General features: G+C 39.3%; 1 protein-coding gene across 1 annotated transcript in view; it reads right to left on the reverse strand.

Annotated features, from left to right (window-relative positions):
- Positions 1 to 21,233, reverse strand: part of AFF2 (ALF transcription elongation factor 2) — a 241,974-nt gene that overhangs the window by 72,645 nt on the left and 148,096 nt on the right. Inside the window, exon 8 of the mRNA XM_085319728.1 lies at positions 15,185 to 15,236. Within this exon, the coding sequence (XP_085175854.1) occupies positions 15,185 to 15,236 (52 nt within the window). The remainder of the gene's footprint in view (positions 1 to 15,184; positions 15,237 to 21,233) is intronic.

Below are 21,233 nucleotides of genomic sequence, written 5' to 3' on the forward strand. Positions count from 1 at the left end.
GCCCCGGGGTCCGGGCCGACCCTCCCCGCCCGCCCGCCCGCAGCCGGAACGGCGGCCGCGGCGGGAGGCAGCGCCGGCAGGAACGGGCCCTGCCTCCCCTCCAAACCCCTTCTTGTCTGCCAGCAGAAAAGGGCAAGGGATGACCAAATGTTCAGATCAATTTCCTCTCGTGAAACCTTTGAGAAAACACACTCCAAACCACCTAAACGAGTAAATCTCGGGGCCCCTCGGCCCGCAGCGCCTCAGACGCGGAGCCTGGTTCCAGTTTATTGCTGAACCCATTGATCTGTGTACAGTCCATTTATCATTCATGAAAAGAGCCAGTGATCTTCACAGTATATTAGAAGAAACAACTCAGATCATCTGTCAACGGCCCTCTTATTCCTGTTTCCCTCTCCACGGGGATTTCATCTCCTTCGATTCTTCTTGAATTAAAATGTTGCTAAGCAACGCAGCTGGGGGCACCGATGGCAGAGCCGCCACCGTCTACTACACGGGCTGAGCTGCTCCAGATTTTAGTGCAGATTTTCTTTTTTTTTATGCTTCTGTGGCATAATTATGTAATCTGAACGAACCTCGCCGCCCCTCTGAATTTTTCAGAAATAGTAACATTTTAACAAGGAAGGGCTGCAAATATCACCTCAAGAGAAACCCGTGCTGTCGTATCATTTTGGAGAATTCCTTTTAGTATTTACAGAACCTGACCATAATAGATTTAAATGTGAAAAGCGGTCAGATGGTTAGCGAGATTACCAGCACAGGCAGCAGAGAAAGGCAGAATTAAGATAACTGATCCATAAACCTATTATACTACGGAAAGTCTTAGTGCTTAATTACCTCGACAAATATTTTATAAAGCCTACAAAAATTGAAAGGTTTTGGTGAGGGACTTCAGACTCTGGTATGCTTAGGGCTCCCACATAGCAACTACTAATATCAGCGGTCTTGAAAAATGCTCACATAAACCCTTACGGAATTAAATCCCATATGAAAACTGCGGGATTTGAGAAACCTCTGGGACCTGCACATTTGAATCCCAAACAGAATTCCAGAATGAGTTCTCCTGCGCGCTCCTCCATGGGACTAGTTTTTCAAAATACATGGCATTTTGGCACTTTTGCTTCCAGCCACAGCAAACATAAAATTTATGTTTTAAGTCCATAGAAATCCCTAATATTGAGTTTTCATTTGAGAGAAGCAATTAAAGCTTGCGAGAACTCAAGCAGGACAACAGTAACTTTCTGGGGTGGCTCTCTGTGTGCAAGAAAGGATGCTTTTGTTCTACGTGGATTACATTTTCTATCTAAAGCATAAATCAATGAATGCATGATATGAAACAATTACATTAATTGTACAGTAGAGTTGCTACATAAAACAATTAAACCTCAGGAAATGCTAAAGTTAAGATTGCACAAATCACTGTTACGCACCCAAGCCTAATCCTGTCCTCTCCAACCAGCCCATGATGAAATGGGGTCCCTGCCTCATTAGTGAGATACTGCGACTTCTGCCTCCTTCCAATGATACTCTCTCAAATCCGCCCTTTTCAGCTGCCACATGCACATGCAGACTCAAAAGAGTGTTACTAAGAAATCCYTCTGAGTAATAAACTACATGTAACAACACGCAAATGCTTCATTTAAAACGGATTAAAACAGCATTAAAAATGGCATTTAAGTTACCCCAGCCTCCCATTAAATGACAAGTTTCACTCCCATCCTGCAGGGAACTAAAATTATTTTTAAACCTTATAAACTGCCTTCCATTACAGCAGAAGGTTTTCTAACTGTAGAGTGCTATTTTGCTTGATCCTTCTATATATCAAATAGTTGGACTATAACAACTCTGAGTTCAGGCATGTGAAACCTGTATCCAAATCTCAGATCCAGGCCTTCCTCCTTCCCCCAAATTATTTAAAAATCAATTTAAAAACCCCACTTTCAAAATACATATAAGGAAGAGAAAATAGAATAGTGTAAAGTGTCAGCAGTCACACGGAAGTAACACTGCAGCTGATTAATACACAGTAAAGCAGAAGGTATTCTGTAGAATATGTGTGTGATGGTGCGAGCTAAACTGTTTGCATGAAAGATTAAAGAAGATGAAGATATTTCAAAGCATGAGAACTGGCAATGTCAAAGACATGGAATATTAAAGAGCAGAGTCTAAACTGGGCATTTGACTTTCGACTATGGTGATGGCAACAGTTCACCCAGAGGGAAATGTGGTAGTTTTCGGGACAAAGAGTTATAGATTCATTTTATTTTCTAGGGTTATGAAGAATCTAGCACATATTTCTTCTTAGATTTTTAGCTGGAGAATTCCCCTCAGTTTTTTCCTATGTTATTTGGAGAAGGCATTTCCCTAATTGTTAAGAAAGGACACATACTGTGGGGAGAGCGTCCTCACACATGTACTCACTTACACATAGCTTTAAAAGAATATTGCAAGCTCTCAGGTCTCAGCTCACAGGTCAGTCTACACACCAGCCTAATTTCATGGTGGATGATAAMGCAACCGGACATTTCCTATTGCAAATGAATCAGTTTGCCACTGAGTGGGAACATGGTGGTGTTAAACATAGCACAGAATAAATGCCTGGAATTCCTTCTGAGAAAGAAATGCAGGATCTGGCCTTCTGCTTTTATTTGTCTTGTATGTGTTGCTCATTCATTTTTCAAAGTGCATTTGTTGCGATATCATGAGCATGCCCAGTGGCAGAAGATAAAGAAAGGCAAAATCAAAGTGACATTGAGTAACTCTACACATTAAGCTTTGATGCAGAAACATATTGTTTGAAAATATTTGGTGTGCAGCAGGTCTGTCAATTAGAGCTAATTATTTTTCTCTGATCAGGAAGAATGCAATCTTGTTTTAGGCAGGTTTCTTTGAAATGCATGTCTTTTATATAACTTCATTATAGGAAAATACTTCTTCCAAATTACTTTTTTTCTGGGCTGCTTAGCTATTGACTCAAATTGTCTGTGTTGAGTAGTTCTCTCTGCTTTGATAATTAACTTTTGATCATTACTGAATTTAGCAGCTCTAGTCAGATGTGTTCATAGCCATCCTCCTCAACTATTTCGGTGCTCATCGCCTTTAATCTTTGAACAAAATGATCTCATTGAGCCTCCATCAACCTCGCTACTCAGTTAATAATTCCTGTTTCTCATCTTCATGACTGAGTTTGATTTGTTTTAGACTTGATGGGAGCTTTTGATTATTAATTTAAGATATTTCAAAGACAAACATGTTTTAAGAGTTATTTTGTTTACCTTATATTCCTGGGTTTTTACAAATAAGCAACTGGTTTTACTCCATAATGATTCCTAAACTTCATGCATTAAAAGTATTATCTAGAAATAGAGCAAGTAGGAGGTTCCCAAATCACGATACATGTGCTCTGAGTGGGAAATGATGCTGCAAAAGATTGGAATGAAATTGAACTGGTATAATGTAAYGTTCAATGGGTGCTGGGAGAATTACATCATGGGACCTTTGCTAATTTTGAGCTTGAAAATGTGCATTAAAATAATTTAGGATGATTAGAAAATGGAAGCCAGACTGAACTAGACAATCATTCCACTTTAATTTGTAATTTCCTTCTGATTTTTTTTTTTACAATTATGGCCTTCATGTAATTGTGCCACGTCTCTCTAACATCTTCTCTCCTCAGCTGAGGCTAGTGGTGAATAAGAAGAAAGAAGATGAAGAATATATGAAAAGTAGTAAGCTATACAGGAAAAATCAGCAAAGGGAATTTACCAGGGGATGCTTTCCCATGGTTTTTATAATGGCCAAAGACTTTTGCCTCTTATGGTGTATTACTCCTCATTTTGGCACTATTTGCTTTGGCACTAGTTCTGGAACCACCTGCACTGTACTTCATTTGATCCCCAGTGTGGATATACCCACAAACTTGTTTAATTAGTGGAAATCTAACTATTACACAAAAGAATGACCTTGAGAACAAGCATTTCAATTTTTCCATTGCACAACTGAAAAAACAAGATTTTCAGGGAAAATTATTTGGTTTTGAGGAAGTGAAGTTTGACAAAAAGTTTGTATTTTTTTTAAAAAAATGTCTCTCACTCAGAACCACCATGGTCGGCCAAGCAACAAGTCAGTTGCTGAGGCTCCCAGAGTCTCTTCAGCTAAGACAGATGTAACCTCAAGTCCTCCAACCTGTAGGTGGAAGGAAGCAAGCCTTCATGCTCTAACCTTTCCCCAGAACTGCTGTGAACCTCACATGGGCTCAGCTCCCCATTTTTAATCAGCTCATACTCTGGGGGCAATAGCTAACCAACTCCATATAAGTAAGTTATAAACCACCATGGTGTTCTCCTGTCCTGCAGGAAGAAAAGAGATGCCTGGTGATTCAACTCAATACTCCAACAAAAGCAGAGAAACTTTCCATATTAGTGACTTATAGCAGATTCTTTGTTAATTACTGTTTGTCTTGGAAGTTATCCTATATTCCTTCACTTATAAAGAATACCTCACCTATGATCCTATATAAAGAACCAAAACCCACTAATTATGGACTCTGCTGTACTGTATTGTGCTCTGGCTCTATATTATACAGTTGGTCTTAGCTATGACTTCCTGTGGAGGAGGAGAACGTAGCATGCAAGAAAGAAATTATCCAAAATTGTACCGGGAATTAGGAAGCCCAAATATGAGGATTAGTATATGACGATATATGCACGTATAACGTGTAAGTGTGGTGTACTCCCCCTCCCCCCCTTTTTTTAAACTGCATTGGTTACACTATCCTCTAGCTATCCCCTAATGTCAAGAGGGGAGACTGTATTTCTTTCTTGCTAATCGCCACTGACATCAAGTTGGCAACTTCGTATTTGAGACTCTGTCCGTGTTTTCCTCGGCCAGTCTCAGGCCAAGGACAAAAAGCCCAATGCTACTGCATCTAGGACCAACAACAATGGAGCAAGAAGATCCTTTCCACATCCTGTAGTATTTTAATAAAGTAAGTACTTTCTCTTCAGAAGCCAGATATGAGGGATGAATCATAGAATCATAGAATCAGTAAGGTTGGAATCAGCTGCGATTAATTTTGTGAAAGACCAAGTCACTACACATGTGCTATCTACAAATCAAAATGGTTCATTGGACTCTTGCTGTGTATAAACTACACAGAGAAACTACACAGAGAACTTCTCATCTTTGCTTTGAGCAATGCTGTAATCTTCATGGCTTTACAGAGAGATGTCCAAGAACATTTAGGGTTAAATTTTACTAAGTTGGAAATTTAATTTCAGTTGGTGCTATTGAGGCTAGGTAAAATGAAAAACAAATWTTAAGTGACCAACTCCAAAACAGACCATCTGTGGATTAGGAGTCACCTTCATCCCTGATGTAAGTGTACTGTTTTTAATTGAGCAACACCACAGATATATTTGGTCTTCTGTYGTCATTTTTTCCCAAATCCCCAAGCTAACTTCAGGCCAATGATGGAAATCAAACTGAGGAAGCATGTAATGAAAAACATGGCCACTTCCCATCCTTGACAGCCTATTCCATAAAAGAAGAAGAGAGCTACTGAGTGCATACTACATTCAGAGGAGAGCTTGTTGGTTGTGTAGACATACCTGAGCTGGTTTTAGATTACCTACTGTGGGTAAGATGAACACTATTGCTTCTGTGGCACTAGCTTCAATTTATCCAAGCTCTGTGGTGACCTTTACAATACAAACAGTTATGGCTATTTGTCACCAAATGGCCTGATTTTAAGTATAACTCATATACACATACGCTTATATTAGGCACAACTTGGATTGTAGTATCAAAGTACCTTGACACAAGAGTCACTTGCCTTCCTTCTCCACTTATTTTGATACATTTTGGATTCTCTCAAAAATGCTTTTGATTGAAGCTGCAAAAAGTAGTACTACTTTTGACTTCTCCTTATAACAAAGAAGTTGGAATTGCARTTGTAGTTGGCGCTACTAATTCTACTGATTCACTTTCCAGGATGTTTTCAGGTTACTTTACAAATGTTAATGAACTCTCACAATCTCTTGTGAAGTTCAGTAGATTTAAATACTCTCCACTGTACTGTTGCAGAATCGAGGCAGAAAGATGTTAATTGATTTTGTCTGTCATTGGTCAGAGATTTGCAGGCCAGAACCCCTGATTAGAGCTATGCCTGATTTTTCATAAGAACTGCTTTGTTTGGAAAATGAATATATCCTTGTACTGAATGTTCCATCTTTAAGAAAAAAGTTCTAAATTGAAATTCTAGTTTGAAACATCATTTCCTTGCAAATGATTTGTTACAAATTCATTACAAATGTTGCCTGCCTACAGGATGAAAATCTTATTTTGAAAATATACAAATAAAACATTTAGCTAGTGATAAAACTGAGCATTTATCTTCTTATTTTTTACTGTCTATTTTTTAAAATGTGTGTTATGTTCAACCTTCCAAATGGCTAATAAATCAGAAAATCCATTATTTGCTAGGTTTACTCCAGAGCCCTTCTCTACATGTTAATCCCACATTAAAACATCCTGAGGAGGCAAAAGAAACAGAGAGAAAAGGTCAAGAAGCAATTAGAAGGAAAAAAAAAAAGAAAAAGAGAAAAAGAAGCCTCTCTACACTACTCCAAGAAGCAAGAAAGGAGGAGCAAAAGGCTAGATTCAAACCCTGAGAATTTCCTACTACTTCACTGTACAGCTACAAACTCCATAATATGTTTGGCTCATTTTCCTCAATTCTAACATACAGAGAGTAATTCTTTGTATCTACATCCCTGAGACTTAGCTGAATACTGCTGATATTTTGAGATCTTACAATGAGGGGTGCTTTCAGTGTGCAATGTCTTACTAATTTTCATTTCTGCAGCACTCACATTGGTTAAAATTTCCTGTATCAAAATGGAAATGGGGATTGGCAAGCCTCCCTGCGGCAGCCTCTCTTACCCTTGTTCACTTGCAGTTTATGCCCTCAGAGTCTCCTTGGTGGCAAAGGCCACTATCTCATTCCTCGGGGAGTCCAACCTGTTCTCAGCCTCTTCCCTACTCTAAATTAATGAGTAGTTCTCCAGACTGGCAAAGTAAAAGGGTAGAGTCAAACCACAACAGCAGTGGCAGTGCCGGGAAGATGTGATGTTGCTGTTGTTAATGCCTCCCATTTACTTCCTATGCAGGACTAATGATTTTAAGGATTTTAATCTATACTGAATATTTAAYTCATTACAAACAGGCAGCAGAAGTGGTAGAGGCAAACACACACAAAATAACTCTTTGCTGACCTTGGTTTAGTACATTGCGTAGAAGACTTAGCCAGTTCCTAAACTGTGCAGCTCCAAAAACTGTACACAATACTACTGCCTTGACCTGGAATGCCCCCGGGGAGGGACCCCTGCCCAAATCCATTGCACTATCTCTCTGTGTCCCTGCAAGGACRCAGGAGGTCTGTTCTGGGAAGATTCATCCTGCTGGTAGGGAATGGGGCACCTCCAGCACCAGCAAACCTCTCAGTGGCAGATGCATTCACTGTAAGAAAAATTAAGGTATTTAGTTCTCATTATTGTTATCCTCCCGGACTTCTTCCAGGGGAGATTAACTTTCACTTCTTCTCCCTCTTATTCTGGCTGACAGAAGCTAATTACTGGGTTTATCATACCTTTTCATCACCTTTCATCACCTGCTGGCCACCTATGAGCTGCTCTGCTCAGACATTTGCTAACCCTAGTCTTAAAGCCAGCACTAGCACCATACTCCATCGGTGTGAAAAACAACCAAGAATTTCGGTTTTGAAGTTTACAGACAGTTGCTTAGGCTTTTACAAAAGCACCACACTGCAGATGGCCAGCACAAGAAAGCCAGACAATTTCTTTACTAAAATGCTTCACAAGGCATGCATGATAAAAATCACATTCTCCTTTCGAGGAGAAAAGGGAGATAAATGTTTCCTATGTGGTCRGATTAGTGAGTACTGAGCACTGAGATGGTCCGCAGATACCACAGACTTCAGATTTATTTTTTATAGGACAGTATGGTCAAGTCTGGCTTTTCTCTTAAAACAACAACGCTGGTGTGAATTAATTATCTCACCTGCTGCTGCTGCCTTTGCTTGCTGCCAAAAAAAATAAAAAATACAGCGCTTGTGCACAAGTGGCATACATAGCAAAAGGCTCTGCAGAAATGTATTTTGTCTATATTTATAACAAAAACTGCTTTATATGAACACAGATGGACAGGCACGCACTCACAGAGACAACATGATCCATCCTGCTGACTGAAAGCTTCACCTCCCTCCTCCCCCTTACCCAAGATCTCCAGTGTCTGTTCCTTACGGCCCTGCTGAGGAACTGCCAGCCTCTCCACCTCTACTTAACTGGTGGCAGAGGCACCAGGTCTGTATTTAATGCCTGTGCTTCAGGTGAATGATGTCCTGTGGCATGGCTGAGGGAGCCTGGCTGCCTCAGGCTGGTGGCCTGAAGAGCTGAACAAAAGAGAGGCACCTGCATAAGAGAGCACTGAGGAACTATGAAGTGCCTGCTTACTTGGGGGCAGTGAGGAGAGGACTTCCTGTAGCTCTGTTTATCCATCTTTTCAAGTATTTAATTCCCCCTTTGCTAGAACTGCCTGTCTGCCAGTGTTTTCTTTTCCTGCATTGTTTTTCCCTCTGTGGCAGAGGGTTTTCCAGACGCTGAGCTGCTGGTGCGTACCAGGCAAGCTGCGACTCAGGGGCTGGCCGKGCTGGTTGAGGCAGCTGAGGCCCCAGAGCCCTGGAGGGAGTGTGGCTGCAACCTTCAGGGCAAACCTCATTTGGTCAATTTGCAGCACAGAGCTGCATACAGCAACTGCTTGTCCTGGCAGCTATATTAATCCCCTTTCTCACTGATGGACAACTTCCACAACAGCAATATGTGTGGAAGTACTTGCATGAAATTCTGTGAATTTGAAAGACTGGAAAGCCTCTGATAACGTTGTATATTTTAGTGTGTGCCATGCTACTCACTCATAACCACAGCAAGCTCACCTCAGATCTCACAGCAGATACTGAAAACTTCTGCTGATAATAAACAAATACTATGATATGAACCTATGTCATTACTGTGTGAATTACCACCTTAGAAATGTCAGCCATCAAATTTCTTATTACCAAAGATTAGTCTAACAGAAGCTGCAGTATTCATTTTACACAGTCGGTGATATATGGCCATTTCAACTAGTGTTGTACAGAATAAAATAATTTGAGTATCAATTAAAATGGACTGAGGTAGCAAGAAGAGACATATCTTCATGCAAGGATTTTTCATGGTTATAGACTGACGAGGATGTATCATCCTAATAGCTTCTGTTTTCATTAATGGCTGAATGAAAACATTTCCTTACTATTATAAAACACAACTGTAGGTCTTAAACACTACAATGTGGGCTCTTCATCAAAACACATTCTGCTGTGGCAGCCACCGATGTTGCATCACTCTGGGATTTCAGTGGAACCAATGACAGATAAACTGTTTACATTAAAAGACTCTATCAAAGTTATTTTGCACCTAGTTTCATCCTAATCCATCTGATTTTTCTATAGCTTTGACAAGGCGACCTCTCTTGCTGTGTGTGCAGTATTGATGTCATTACTGAAGAGCTGTTCTTCAGCCTTTCTGCTGATAACAAAGTAAATGGAAATGTACAGAAACCTTGGGGAGGTAAACAACTTGCTCAGGATGCAGCTGAAAAACAGGGGAAATTACCACAGGAGGGATAACCACTGTTGCAGTGAAACTGGTCACTGTATCATTTTAAAAAGTGGTGTTTACATGATGAAAGCATACTGTATCTTTGAATTTCATAAACTTTTAAAAAATTTAACTTGAATAAAAGCTTTTTAAGTTTAGTATGCATTACAAGAATCCAAAGYTCGGCCTATGGCTAAAGTCATTTTTAGACTTAACTACAAAGTCAAACATTTTGTACGTAATTACCTAACTYCAGCCAAGTGGGAAAAAAAAGTATGTTTGGATAAAATACAACAGATATATCAGGGCCATGGATTATATACATGTCTTGTATTTGAATGGCTATCACCGAAGTGTACATACAAAGGGCAATCATTAAGTGAAGGAGAAAAAAACAAATAGATAAAAACATCTAATTGAATTGTTCTGCCAAAAACACTATATATGTAAAATATTGAAAGTAATAGAGCAAGTCTGTAACTAGTATCAAAGTTTCTGTAGTTCAAAAATACAGAGATTGCCAGCAATGTGCTTTAAATTAAGTATGCATTTCAAAAGTTAACAGGACTATTCCTTAGGCAGAAGAACAAAGAGGAGCTGGTTAAAGAAAATTGGGTACACTACAGCTACTTAAAATACTGTATCCAGGCACAACTCATTTAGATGCCTTCGAGCTCAAAGCTAATTTGAATTATACAGAAGTGCTTTAAAGAACAAAAATACCAACCTGTGTTTTATCTGAGCTCTTTTAGCTGAACTAACTAATTAAAAATCTTCACTACTCTTTCCTAATTTCTGATTTCTTTTTTCCACTGAGTAATAAAGCTATCTAAAAGCTCCATCCTCCCTTAAGAAACATTAGTTAACAGTTAACATTAGTATCCCTGAAATGCCTTGTCATCTAATGGTTTTATTAATAACATGTCTGTCACTTGCCTTGACTGTATCTCTTGTAGCCAATCTGAAAATATTGTGTAATAGGATCTCTAAATGCAATACTGATGCATATGCCAAAGTTTCTTGCAGAGACAGTAACATGTAAGTTTAAAAGGCAATGCTTAAATTAAACACAACCATACCTCTCAAATAATACATTAAACAGATGTGTACCTGGTATTATAAATATGTGACATAAAAATCTATTGGGTTGGTCAGTGTGCATGTTAAAAACAATTCAAGTGGGTCAAATTGTGGATAACTTAAAACTTTAAAGACAGCAATTTTAATAAAACTGTCAATACAATTTTCTTTGTAAAAACATTTGAGACTGATTATATTGCTTATATTGAAAGAGAAATGCAAGGTCTATATCTTTAGATCTTTTATTGAACTGTGAGCACAGCATCAATAACTGCTTCTCAGCTGTAAATGAAAATTGATTCCAGATCTAACCCGTCGTTTTCTATGTGTCTTTAATCTCAAATCACCCACAATGAAAGACATAAGAATCAGCAATTTGTCTAAGGGACAAACATGTCATATGGTAAGCTCCAAAGTGCCAACACTGAAGATACTGTGGGACATGTTTATATGTGTTAGGTGTAGGTGAGGACTGTAGTCGCTAAAGCAAGGCCCAGAAAACGGTGACTGAGTTTGCAGCTGGGATGGAGTTACTTGTAACTTGACTCATGCTCTACTGTAATGATCAATATGGTCCAAAGATTTCCTGATTTGAAGTCAGAAGGGACCTATGATGATCATCTCCTTGGACCTCCTGCATGTTACAGTCCAAAGAWATTTATCCCACAACTTCTACATCAAACTCACAACTCCCAGAGTTCTCAGTACTGGAATCTAACAGGAAGGAAACCACAAGGTTTCCATRCAAGCTGCAGCAGTTTAGCACTAGCAGTTCTCATCTCTAGTCAACTCTACTAGCTGGAACCCGTTTGGTCCTTTRGGGTGAAACTGAAGCGTACCACCTGCTCTCAGGAATTGTTTCATGGTGATATGTTGGTAGGCTGTCATCATGCACACTTCTTAAGCTCTTCTGGCAAAACCAAAAAGGCCTAACTGCTTAATTTAAGAGGTATTCTCCAGTTCGAAGAGAGAATGCTAAAAGTGGGCAGCGTGTTCAGCAGCTGTCCTGATAATATTGTATAAAGAATGAATACTATCCAGCAACTTCAATCTGTAAGTCATCATCTTATCCAAAAATTGAACTCAACCTAATTATATGATTGAACAGAGTAATCTCATGTGTTGAGTTTATCCTCAGCAGTGGGGACAAGAGGAAGGAGCCAATAAATAGGTGTAGAAGTACAAACTCCAGGTCCCTGCACCCCTATCTGAATGCAATACTGACCAGAAATAAGAATGCTCATTCTTAGGAGTGAGAGAACTCAACAAGGGAGTTTTGTTTCCTGCAGACAAGTTTTTAACAATTTTCCACCATGACAAATGGCACTACTGGTAGCTTCAGAAGAAAGGCTGATAGACAATACTCTCTCTGCATACTACAGCCGTTCACTGGAAGTCAGGATCGAGAGGCGTTTATGAATCAGTGTCACTACTGCGCCTGCTGTGCAAGACTGAAGGGTCTCTGCTAGCTATTCTCAATGGACAAATACAGGCCTTTGGTTCCTAGGGCTCCCTATCCAACACTATTCTCAAAGAATTTCGTTTTCCTTAAAATACAAATAAAAAAGATAAAGATAACATAGTTCATGTTTAAATATTTTGTTTCTGTTAATAAAAAATTAGTAAATGGTAGCTCATGCTTGGCATTGGTTGCAAGCCTGTAGAAAAAAATTAGAAAGTTGTAGAGAGACTGCTTCCTTACAGAAACGTTACACAAACTGTTGCAAAGTTTCCAAGCTGAGATTTTTTATCTTTTCTGTCCCTGTCAGAATATGCACACATGTACAGCTGAATTACAATRGTCATTTGACTGTAAAGTCTTTATGTTAAAAAAAAAAGTATATTTCCAACCCCGGCCCTGCAGCTGAACACACAGTATCTTGTAATTTTTATAGTGTAATTGCCTTGATCCAGCTCTTACAAACTAACATTTTATATGATTTTGGAAAATAACATTTTTGCAGTCAAAAACCATTGCAGCTGCTTTGTTGATGCTTATGTGTCTGGCCAGTGGGCTAGATGAAGCTTTCTCTCTATTCCAAGCTCCTGTCTTCACTTTAGAGYGACATGGCAGAAACCACTAAAGTGTGAAGGCATTGCCTGTGTAATGCTTGACTGGTGCCGCAGAGCTATGCTGCCCAACTTTGCAAGGCCCTAATATGGGATGCAGCGCACGACAAAGATTTAAAAGGACAGATACATATAGTCATTCATCCAGGAAACCTAAAAAGCTATAGGATGCTTTCCTACAATGTAGATAACATTGTCTATACCCTCTATTTATGATGCAAATAGAAACACAACAACACATTTGTGCTGTACATAGGAAAACTGAAGGTCTCCCTTGAAGAGCAGGACACTAAAGAAATCTGCTCAGCATGCTTCCTGTCCATATAGTCCATTTATTTTTTACATGATTGGAAGTGTTCATGTTTGGAATCCCTAAACACACAGACAATAATTTGTTTCTTAAAAAGGTATCTAGGAGAGTTTATGAGGTTTGAATCAATTCTAATTACTCAGAGTGAGACGAAGCTCCCACTGCCAAAAGACAGTATGTATTATAAAACACATGTATTATAAAAATTTGCGGAATTACATGAATGCTCCTATTGTGCTCTCTTGTCTGCCTGAACTTTATGTGGCCAATGGTATTACTAGAAAGTCCCATGTGAAGCTGTGATGCACTCTGAGGCTTCCTACAGCTCAGGTACATCTCCATCACACAGGGCCTTGGGCCAAAGCTCTTGAACTGGACGCAGCAGAACGCTGCTCTCCAGGATGACGCTATCCCTGGGTAGGAGCAGGCACACACCRTACCACAACAGCACTGTTTTGGGGGCTACCAAATCAGCCCTTGGAGGCTACTGTGACATTTAGATACACCTGTGGTGACTTCCCTGCATGGGACTAACATCAGAGATGCTTGTTCAAGTTATTGGGTGCTTTTCATTTGATGTCAGCAAGCAAAAGCCTATGCATTTACTTCTTCGTTCGGCACTGATGTCCAATTTCATCTTAATAGGGTAAATTGTGTAAATCTGGAGTAATTTTACTGAAGTCAGTGGAATACAACCACTGTAAGGAAACAAAATCAAATCCTGCCCAATAATACATTACCATTCTGAAATTTTTGGGCCTCTCAGTATCACAGTGTCATTTTCTAGGCTTATTTGGGCAAGATTCCAATGAATCAGGAAACCTGCTGGTTACACAAACCACATATGAGGATACAACAGTGCACTGCATAGGTACAGACGTTTGATCCTTTGGCTTCAGATGAGTGTGCAAGGCTTTCTTGGTGCTAAAAAATACTGACTTGTAGGACTAAAGGGGTCAACTGACACTTGAAGGTAAATCTTTCCTGGCACAACCCTAAAGGAGGGATTAGGTGGGTTGGAGAGGAACATTCAAGTGGTTTAAAAATAAATGAGGAAGAAAGAATCACTTATGATCAACGTTTCCAAGGCTGAACAGATGATCATATGCTGAGTTATAGCATTACTTTCCTCTTTGCTGCAACCATTCACACATTTGTTTCTTTTACACATATGAAGTAAAATGAAGGATGGATTTAACCCAAAGTAGCAAATTCTTTCTAATAAGCATGTTGAGAATATGAATTCTACCAGCTTCAACTCCTAGCATTAGACATAAATATTTATAAAGTAGGAAGGATGAACAATGACATCAGCTTTTTGAAATGACCAGTTTTTTGAAAATGATTCTTCATTTTCATTCATTCATTAATGTCCCAAGTAGGCTGAGGGACTTCCATCACTGATTTACAGCTACGTACTGAAGTTTTGACTTCTCTACAAACAGGAATCACTGGATTACTGACTAAGGACTCCCATCTCTTTACCCACTGACTGGAACAAAACTTCAGGACCCAATCTCCATGGCTGCAATTGTAGAAAAGGAGTGCAAGGTGCAAAAACAACTCTGCAGTTATGATAGTGGTTTTATGTGGTCATTTTACTTCCACTTTCAACAGGTCAACAATTTCAGAAATTGAGTGGAAAATAAGTAGAGGCAGCTCCACAGTTAATATACTGTAAGAGAGGTCAGAAACACAGAGACCATTAGCTATTCCTGTATAAAGCCATGTCTGGTCTCTTATTCCAAGGCAATTAAGTTGTACTTTGKTTTAGTTTAATCCACTTTCCAAAGTGAATTCAGTAAAAATTTAGCAAGAAAAAATGCATTCTTGTTTCAGAGTAAGTTTCCTCCCATGGAGAAGGACTTAAGAATAATTGTAAAACATTCAGAAGTGGTTCTGTGTGCAAGCAAGATCTAAGATAAAGAATGCTGCAGCACCCCAAAATCGTTTTGATGCAAAACCTCTGTCTGATTCTATGTTCTATAAATCTATATCAAATATAATTTACCTGTTCATTGTCATCTTCATCACTGCTGAGTTTCAGATCATCCTCAAGCATTCTAAAAAAAAGCAAAAACAAAAAGAGGCAATACAGAATTACATTTACTGAATTAACTTTATACATAATGGGCAGAATCTAATCTTCAGCAAAATCAGAAGCCTTCTCCTTTCAATTCAACAACATCAGAATCAGGCCTATTACAAGTAAACTGATGAATACTCTATATATATAGGCATGTATCAGTCCTCTTATATGATGCAAGGTAAGGACAAATGATTTCAAACCCGTCCATCATAAAGTCTGTCTGTCAGCCCTTCTTTCATGCCCTCTTTTATCTGCCCACTGTCCCACAGCAACTGGTCCATATACATCTGTCTGTGTTTCTAAACCAGGAAGGGGAAAGAAAACAGCTCTGAGACTGCTGAAAGCTGAAAAAGCCTCCACGTTTCATTCGTGATCCAGGATATCGCCAGTATTTTTGGAGGCCTTCTACCAGTCCCTGTCATACTGAACATACAATGCAGAGTGGKGAACAGCAAGAAGAGGAGAAGACTGTTTGAGGTTTGATGGGACATCATAGATCTTTTGGCAGGAGATACAGTAGGACTTTCAGGAAGCACAAAAGTGTTTCAAGCTAGGAATCTGTGATTCTTATTCCTTTCTCTTCTACAGAGAAATGTCACATTACTGCTCCCTGCCCCTGGTAAATGGGGAAAGAAACTTCTAACAGATCAGATTTTTTTTTTTTTTTTTAATACAAGACTTGGATATGTCAAAACATATGGGGTAAGATGCCATATTATTTGTTATTACATCTTTGCAGAGATGATCTCATTCTTTGTAAGTCTGTGTGTCTACAGAGATATGACTACAAACATTCACCTACAGCTTCACATATATTCATGATTTTGTCTGGTGGCTGTCTTCAGAACTAATGTTCCTTTTGGACACACTTCTGCCTTACACCCATCACTTTCACCTTGGCAAATTCTTATATCGCAAGATGACATGTGACTGAATCTGCAAGTCTCACCAAGACCCATGGTGACAGCCACTGAAATTGGTAGGCTTCCTTTCTCCTAGTCTGACCTCCCTTACTCACTGCAGGAGACTCACAAATTGCAATTACTGTTTCATTTTTGCTTTGACAGAACTGAAGTCTATGATTTTTTATTGTTTGTCTTTAAATAACTGTAGCAATCAATGAAAGCTCCGTTAGGAAGTTTTTTTGTTTGAAGACTACCGGTAAATCACAGAAGCCTCCTAGTATRAGGTATTTTAAGGAGGGGACAAATATCCCCAGTGGTGAAATATCAGAAGGCTCCAAGCCTTGCTGGTGCTCTTAAAAAGAGAAAGTGCAAGGAGATCTTTAAACTGGTTTGTAAGTCATCCGTCTTTTGGTGACCTCTGTTGTCGGGCAGCTCAGTGGTTAGAAAGTATCTGGACACAAAACTACTAGTCATTAAYCTCTTGATAAATGGCAGATGCCTCCCTGTAATACGTGAACCCATAAAAATAAGACCATAGCATGGATAAAGAATCTTGTAAAAGTAAGACTTCTTCAGGAAATATTAATCTTTAGAGGCCTGGATTTTGGTGATGAGCAGGAACTTTTTATGTTGTTTATCTAGCAGACACATTCATTTGTTTCCCCAGTGTCATTGCTCGCTGTGCCATTCACAACGTCTCGCTCTACCTCCATCTCGCCGCAGCCCGGGATTGTTATCAGCAAGTCTCATTACCGACCAGAAGGACAAAACCCCCAGGAAACTCAGACCATCTTAATACAGGACTATATCATTCTGACTCTTAACTCTAATTCAATTCTACACTCCTACTTTTAAAACCTACATCTCACTTTAATGTGTAAATTATCTACTGCTTTAAAGCAGCACTGCTAGATAATGCACTCTATTATTATTTTTTAATGCAGATCTAAGACATAATGCAAAGGATCTTTTCATGAATGAAGCCCAAAGGGTTATWTTTTTCCCTTTCTAGTTATCACATTTTTTTTCTTACATATTAAATTCCTTTTCGACATATTCTGATAGAAATAAGCCAAAAAGGACAAAGGAAATTCCACATTAGATAAATGAAAGGAACAAAGAAGAAAGCATAAAAAAGATAAACGAGTATACTTACTAAACTAACGAAACAGTCATGTGAAATGGCTGATTAATAACTGTCCTCATACAGCCTATACAGCAGACACTTTCTAACAAGTATAGTAAGCGCAAGACATGTTTATTGAATATTGAAAAATATAAAATGGATATAAAACATGATTAGTAGGAAGGACAACTGTTAGAGTTGGTTTCAGATAAACTAAATTTGCAGGATTTATGAGTTCCCTTCAAGAGACTAATGGATGTTTAAAAGACTACAGAGAGGAAAAAAATTGGATTTTGGTATTTCTTTAGCAGTTCCAAGCTTATCACTTGGAGTATATAATTCTTCTTAGCCTGTTCCACTAAATGAAGAATATGTCATCTCATTCGGTTACAAAACTCAAAGGTTAAACAACTAAACCACACAGCTTCTAAAATGCATCACACTCCTGGCAGATGTAATAATTAAAGACAAACTGAGTATGGTATCAACATCAAATATATAGTAGAGAGAGAAGTGAAGGARTAAATTAAAAATACACAGTATGCACAATGGAAAGGGGAACGCTGGAGAGTTCAGATAGATAACCTGCTCCCACAGGATATTGGTTAGAAGAGGTAATATTTTACAGAAAGCAGAGGACTAGATGGTCTTCAACATTTTTATAATGTGCTTAATATTCTAAAGACRTGGGTCACGGTGGCTTGTACTGTTTAATGTTTCTATTAACTCTCATTTATAAGCAAGTAGCATCTGATCACACTCAAAGCCTTTTAAGGGCTTTTAAAGATTGCCAGCAACCTTAATCCAAGGTGACTGCTTCACTGTCGTCGTATCTATAGAGGTAACCAATTTCGTCTTTAAAGCACTGACACACACAAAAGCTCCGTATCTGCAGGTTTCTCAAACACTATCTGGTAAGACTGAACATGAAATTAGGCCCTCTTGAGTGAGAGATCCCTGCATATAYGCACAGGATCTATTCAGCTCCATGGAACTGTCAACTGCAGGAACAACGAGACTGGAGATTACAGTGTGTATTTGTTCTTAAGGTCTGGCCAGCTATTAATAAAGGACAATCTGGTGGACATGCTAAAGTTGCAATGAATACTGCCAATGAGGGCAAATCAAAGAGAAAACTGCCTGTACCAGAAAGCTATCTTCAGAGGTGTTATGGATTCATTTTATTTCCTATTCTTGTCTGGCCTAGCTGACATTATTATTGAATATACATGTACTTGTTTGTCTTTTCATCCACAGCTAATGCTTTACACCACTTTAGGGAAAGAGTGGAATTAAGCAGGATTTTTGATTGCATTATTAGAGCAATGCCATTTATATATACTGTGACAGCTGAAGTTGTCTCAGCATATTATAATCTACAATTTTCAGAGGTTTATAATTTGCGGTATGAAATTACTCCAAAGCAGAAATGTTGTGAAAGAGTGACACATTTATCTGTGGTGTAAGCAGGGGCAATCTCATTGCCTGACTACAATACCCACTTCCTCCAGGGAYGAATCAGTTCCCAGAGCAAAATGCTCTTACATTACAAATCTAACTAGACAAATGATTGAATGAGAGCCCTATTAGCAGGCATTCTGTATAAGTTGTTCTAGAAATAACAAAAACAAAATATTATTTTTAGGAGCCTTCAACTTGTACCAGGCCTGAGGAAAAGATGAGATGGACTGAAACTAAAATGAGCTATTTTTAGAAGAGTTTGTTAGGATTTTGGCATTGCAAGCTACATTTTTATCTTTTTTTCTATTCTTCAAACATTTTTCAAAAATACCATAAAAAAGCAGTTATAATACACCAATGTAGACATAATCAGAAAGTCCTCTGTATCTGTTCTCTTAACAATGTCAAAAGATGATGCAGTCCTACCACTGCTTCTGTTTCTCTGTTTTAAACCTTATTCCTCTCCATGCTCAGCACAAAGTTGCAAGGGGGTGAGTCACTGAGACCCTTCACCCACTCCAAACAGTTGTTACAGCAGGAGTTACTCAGTTAAAATGCAAGACCAGGCAACTTTTTTCAATTGTTCACAGAAGCGATGAATAGTGAGAGGCTAAAGCTGCAGAGCAAGACGACCTGGAGGAGGATGAGGCTTTTGGGCTGGCTCTCTGAGCTGGGTTTCCCACAGGCCAGCCTATGGAGCAGCAGAGGCAGCAGGACCTCGAACTCAGCCTGCCCTGGCCGTGGCTGTGGTGCCACCAGCCTCACACTGTGACTGGACATGGACACATCCCCTAGACATGTAGTCATCCCTACTAGCAACATGCTGCTGAGTTCAGCAGGTGTTTTGTGCACACCAGAAGTGCTGGTTTGGGATGCTGCAACTTTGCAAGTGAGGGTTTGACTGGGAGCCAATCCAACCGAGATGATCTCCTTCCTGAAAACGTACCACCACAATAAATCTCAATTTCAAATATTATTTTTATAGAAGTCCTTGAACTTAAAGAAGTATTTTCACAGCTCAGCATCCAGTCTTTGATTTCATATAGTTCTCATCAGTGGCGTATTTAAATATTTTACAAGTGAGTAAGGTCCAGATCCCCAGTAGGCTTCCAGGAACATTCTGCTTCCCCTCCTGCCTGGGTTGTGCTGGGCTGTGTTTGGAGCACATGGTGTTCGCAACACCATGCTGCAGCTTTGGTGAGACAGATTCATCAACAAAGGGGTGCTTAAAATGCTGCCTAAGTCAGATTCAAGTTCTGCCTCTCTAAATTGCTCTGGGAACAGTTCAAATCCACTCACTCCATTCACATGGAAATGGAAAGGAGAAAGGRTGGAGCAAAGGGCAGAGGGATTGCTGGGCAATTCGTGATCTTGAGCCGCCCAGAAAATTAACTCGCTCACGTCAAACTACGCTTGCACAAAAGGCATATCATGTCTGGGTCATACCACAGCAAACACGAGAGTAACTTCTGCAGGAAGGAGGAGGACTGGTAAGTGCATTAATCAGACAAACATATATGCCATTCTCTTCCTGCCAGGTTTGGCTCTGGCATGATGGGAATACATTTATAAGATTCTTGCTTTTTGAAGTATTTAGTCAATTTTTTGGTAAATCTGTAACATTGTCTTTGCAAAGCCAATGGGCAAAGCATGCTTCTATTCCATCAAAGAGGTAGGACATACTACTTAAATACGGCCAAAGAGAAAAGGTGAGGAAGAAACCATGCCTAGCAATACCAAAAACACAGCAAAGCACTGGTAAGAAAAAGCAGTGGTCATTTGTGTCTATAGTTTACCCCACAGACTTTAGATGGAACTTGTTTCCATTTTCCCAGCGCATTTCTCTGTAGTATGTAAGACTTCTCTGAGAGTGGTAACTCAAAAGTTGTCATGCAAATGACAAACTGTATAATGGAAGTCAGATGCATTTCCAGAACGTGTTGCACACACTGGAACACAATTTTATCATTTATCAAGGGGGAAGAAGGGGGCCTACGTGTGTGCAAACATCTAACAATAGATTTCCCCCGAGAAGTTCATAATAGAATGGACAAAAAACCTGGGGAAATGAAAATAAATGGTAGAGTAATTCCAAAGGAAAAAAGAAGATCTTTTGTTTTAAAACATCCCGTCTATAAATCTTGAAAGCTGATATTCATTCTTTTGCTGAAATGTGCAAGTCATCTTTAAAATATTTCCTCTGCGATACTGTAAGAGTTATGGTAAAAGAAAACCTCAGAAGATTAAATGGAATTTACAAGCACCATTTAACTTAATACTCAGGGCCACTTGTCCAGCAATTTTATACACACTTAAATATAGTTTATTAAATTTTCCTTCTCCTCCTCTGCCATTTTCTTTCATTACATGCAACAGCAAGCATGGTCTGGCAAAGTCTTACTCACACGAGTAACTTCGACCCCTCTGAGGAGTCTCAGAGGCCTGGAAGGGGCTAACTTCTCTGAGGAGCAGGTCCTCA

Source organism: Rhea americana, unplaced genomic scaffold (assembly GCF_003343005.1).
Source record: "Rhea americana isolate MKP2758 unplaced genomic scaffold, rheAme1 scaffold_6, whole genome shotgun sequence".
Taxonomy (NCBI): Eukaryota; Metazoa; Chordata; class Aves; order Rheiformes; family Rheidae; genus Rhea; species Rhea americana.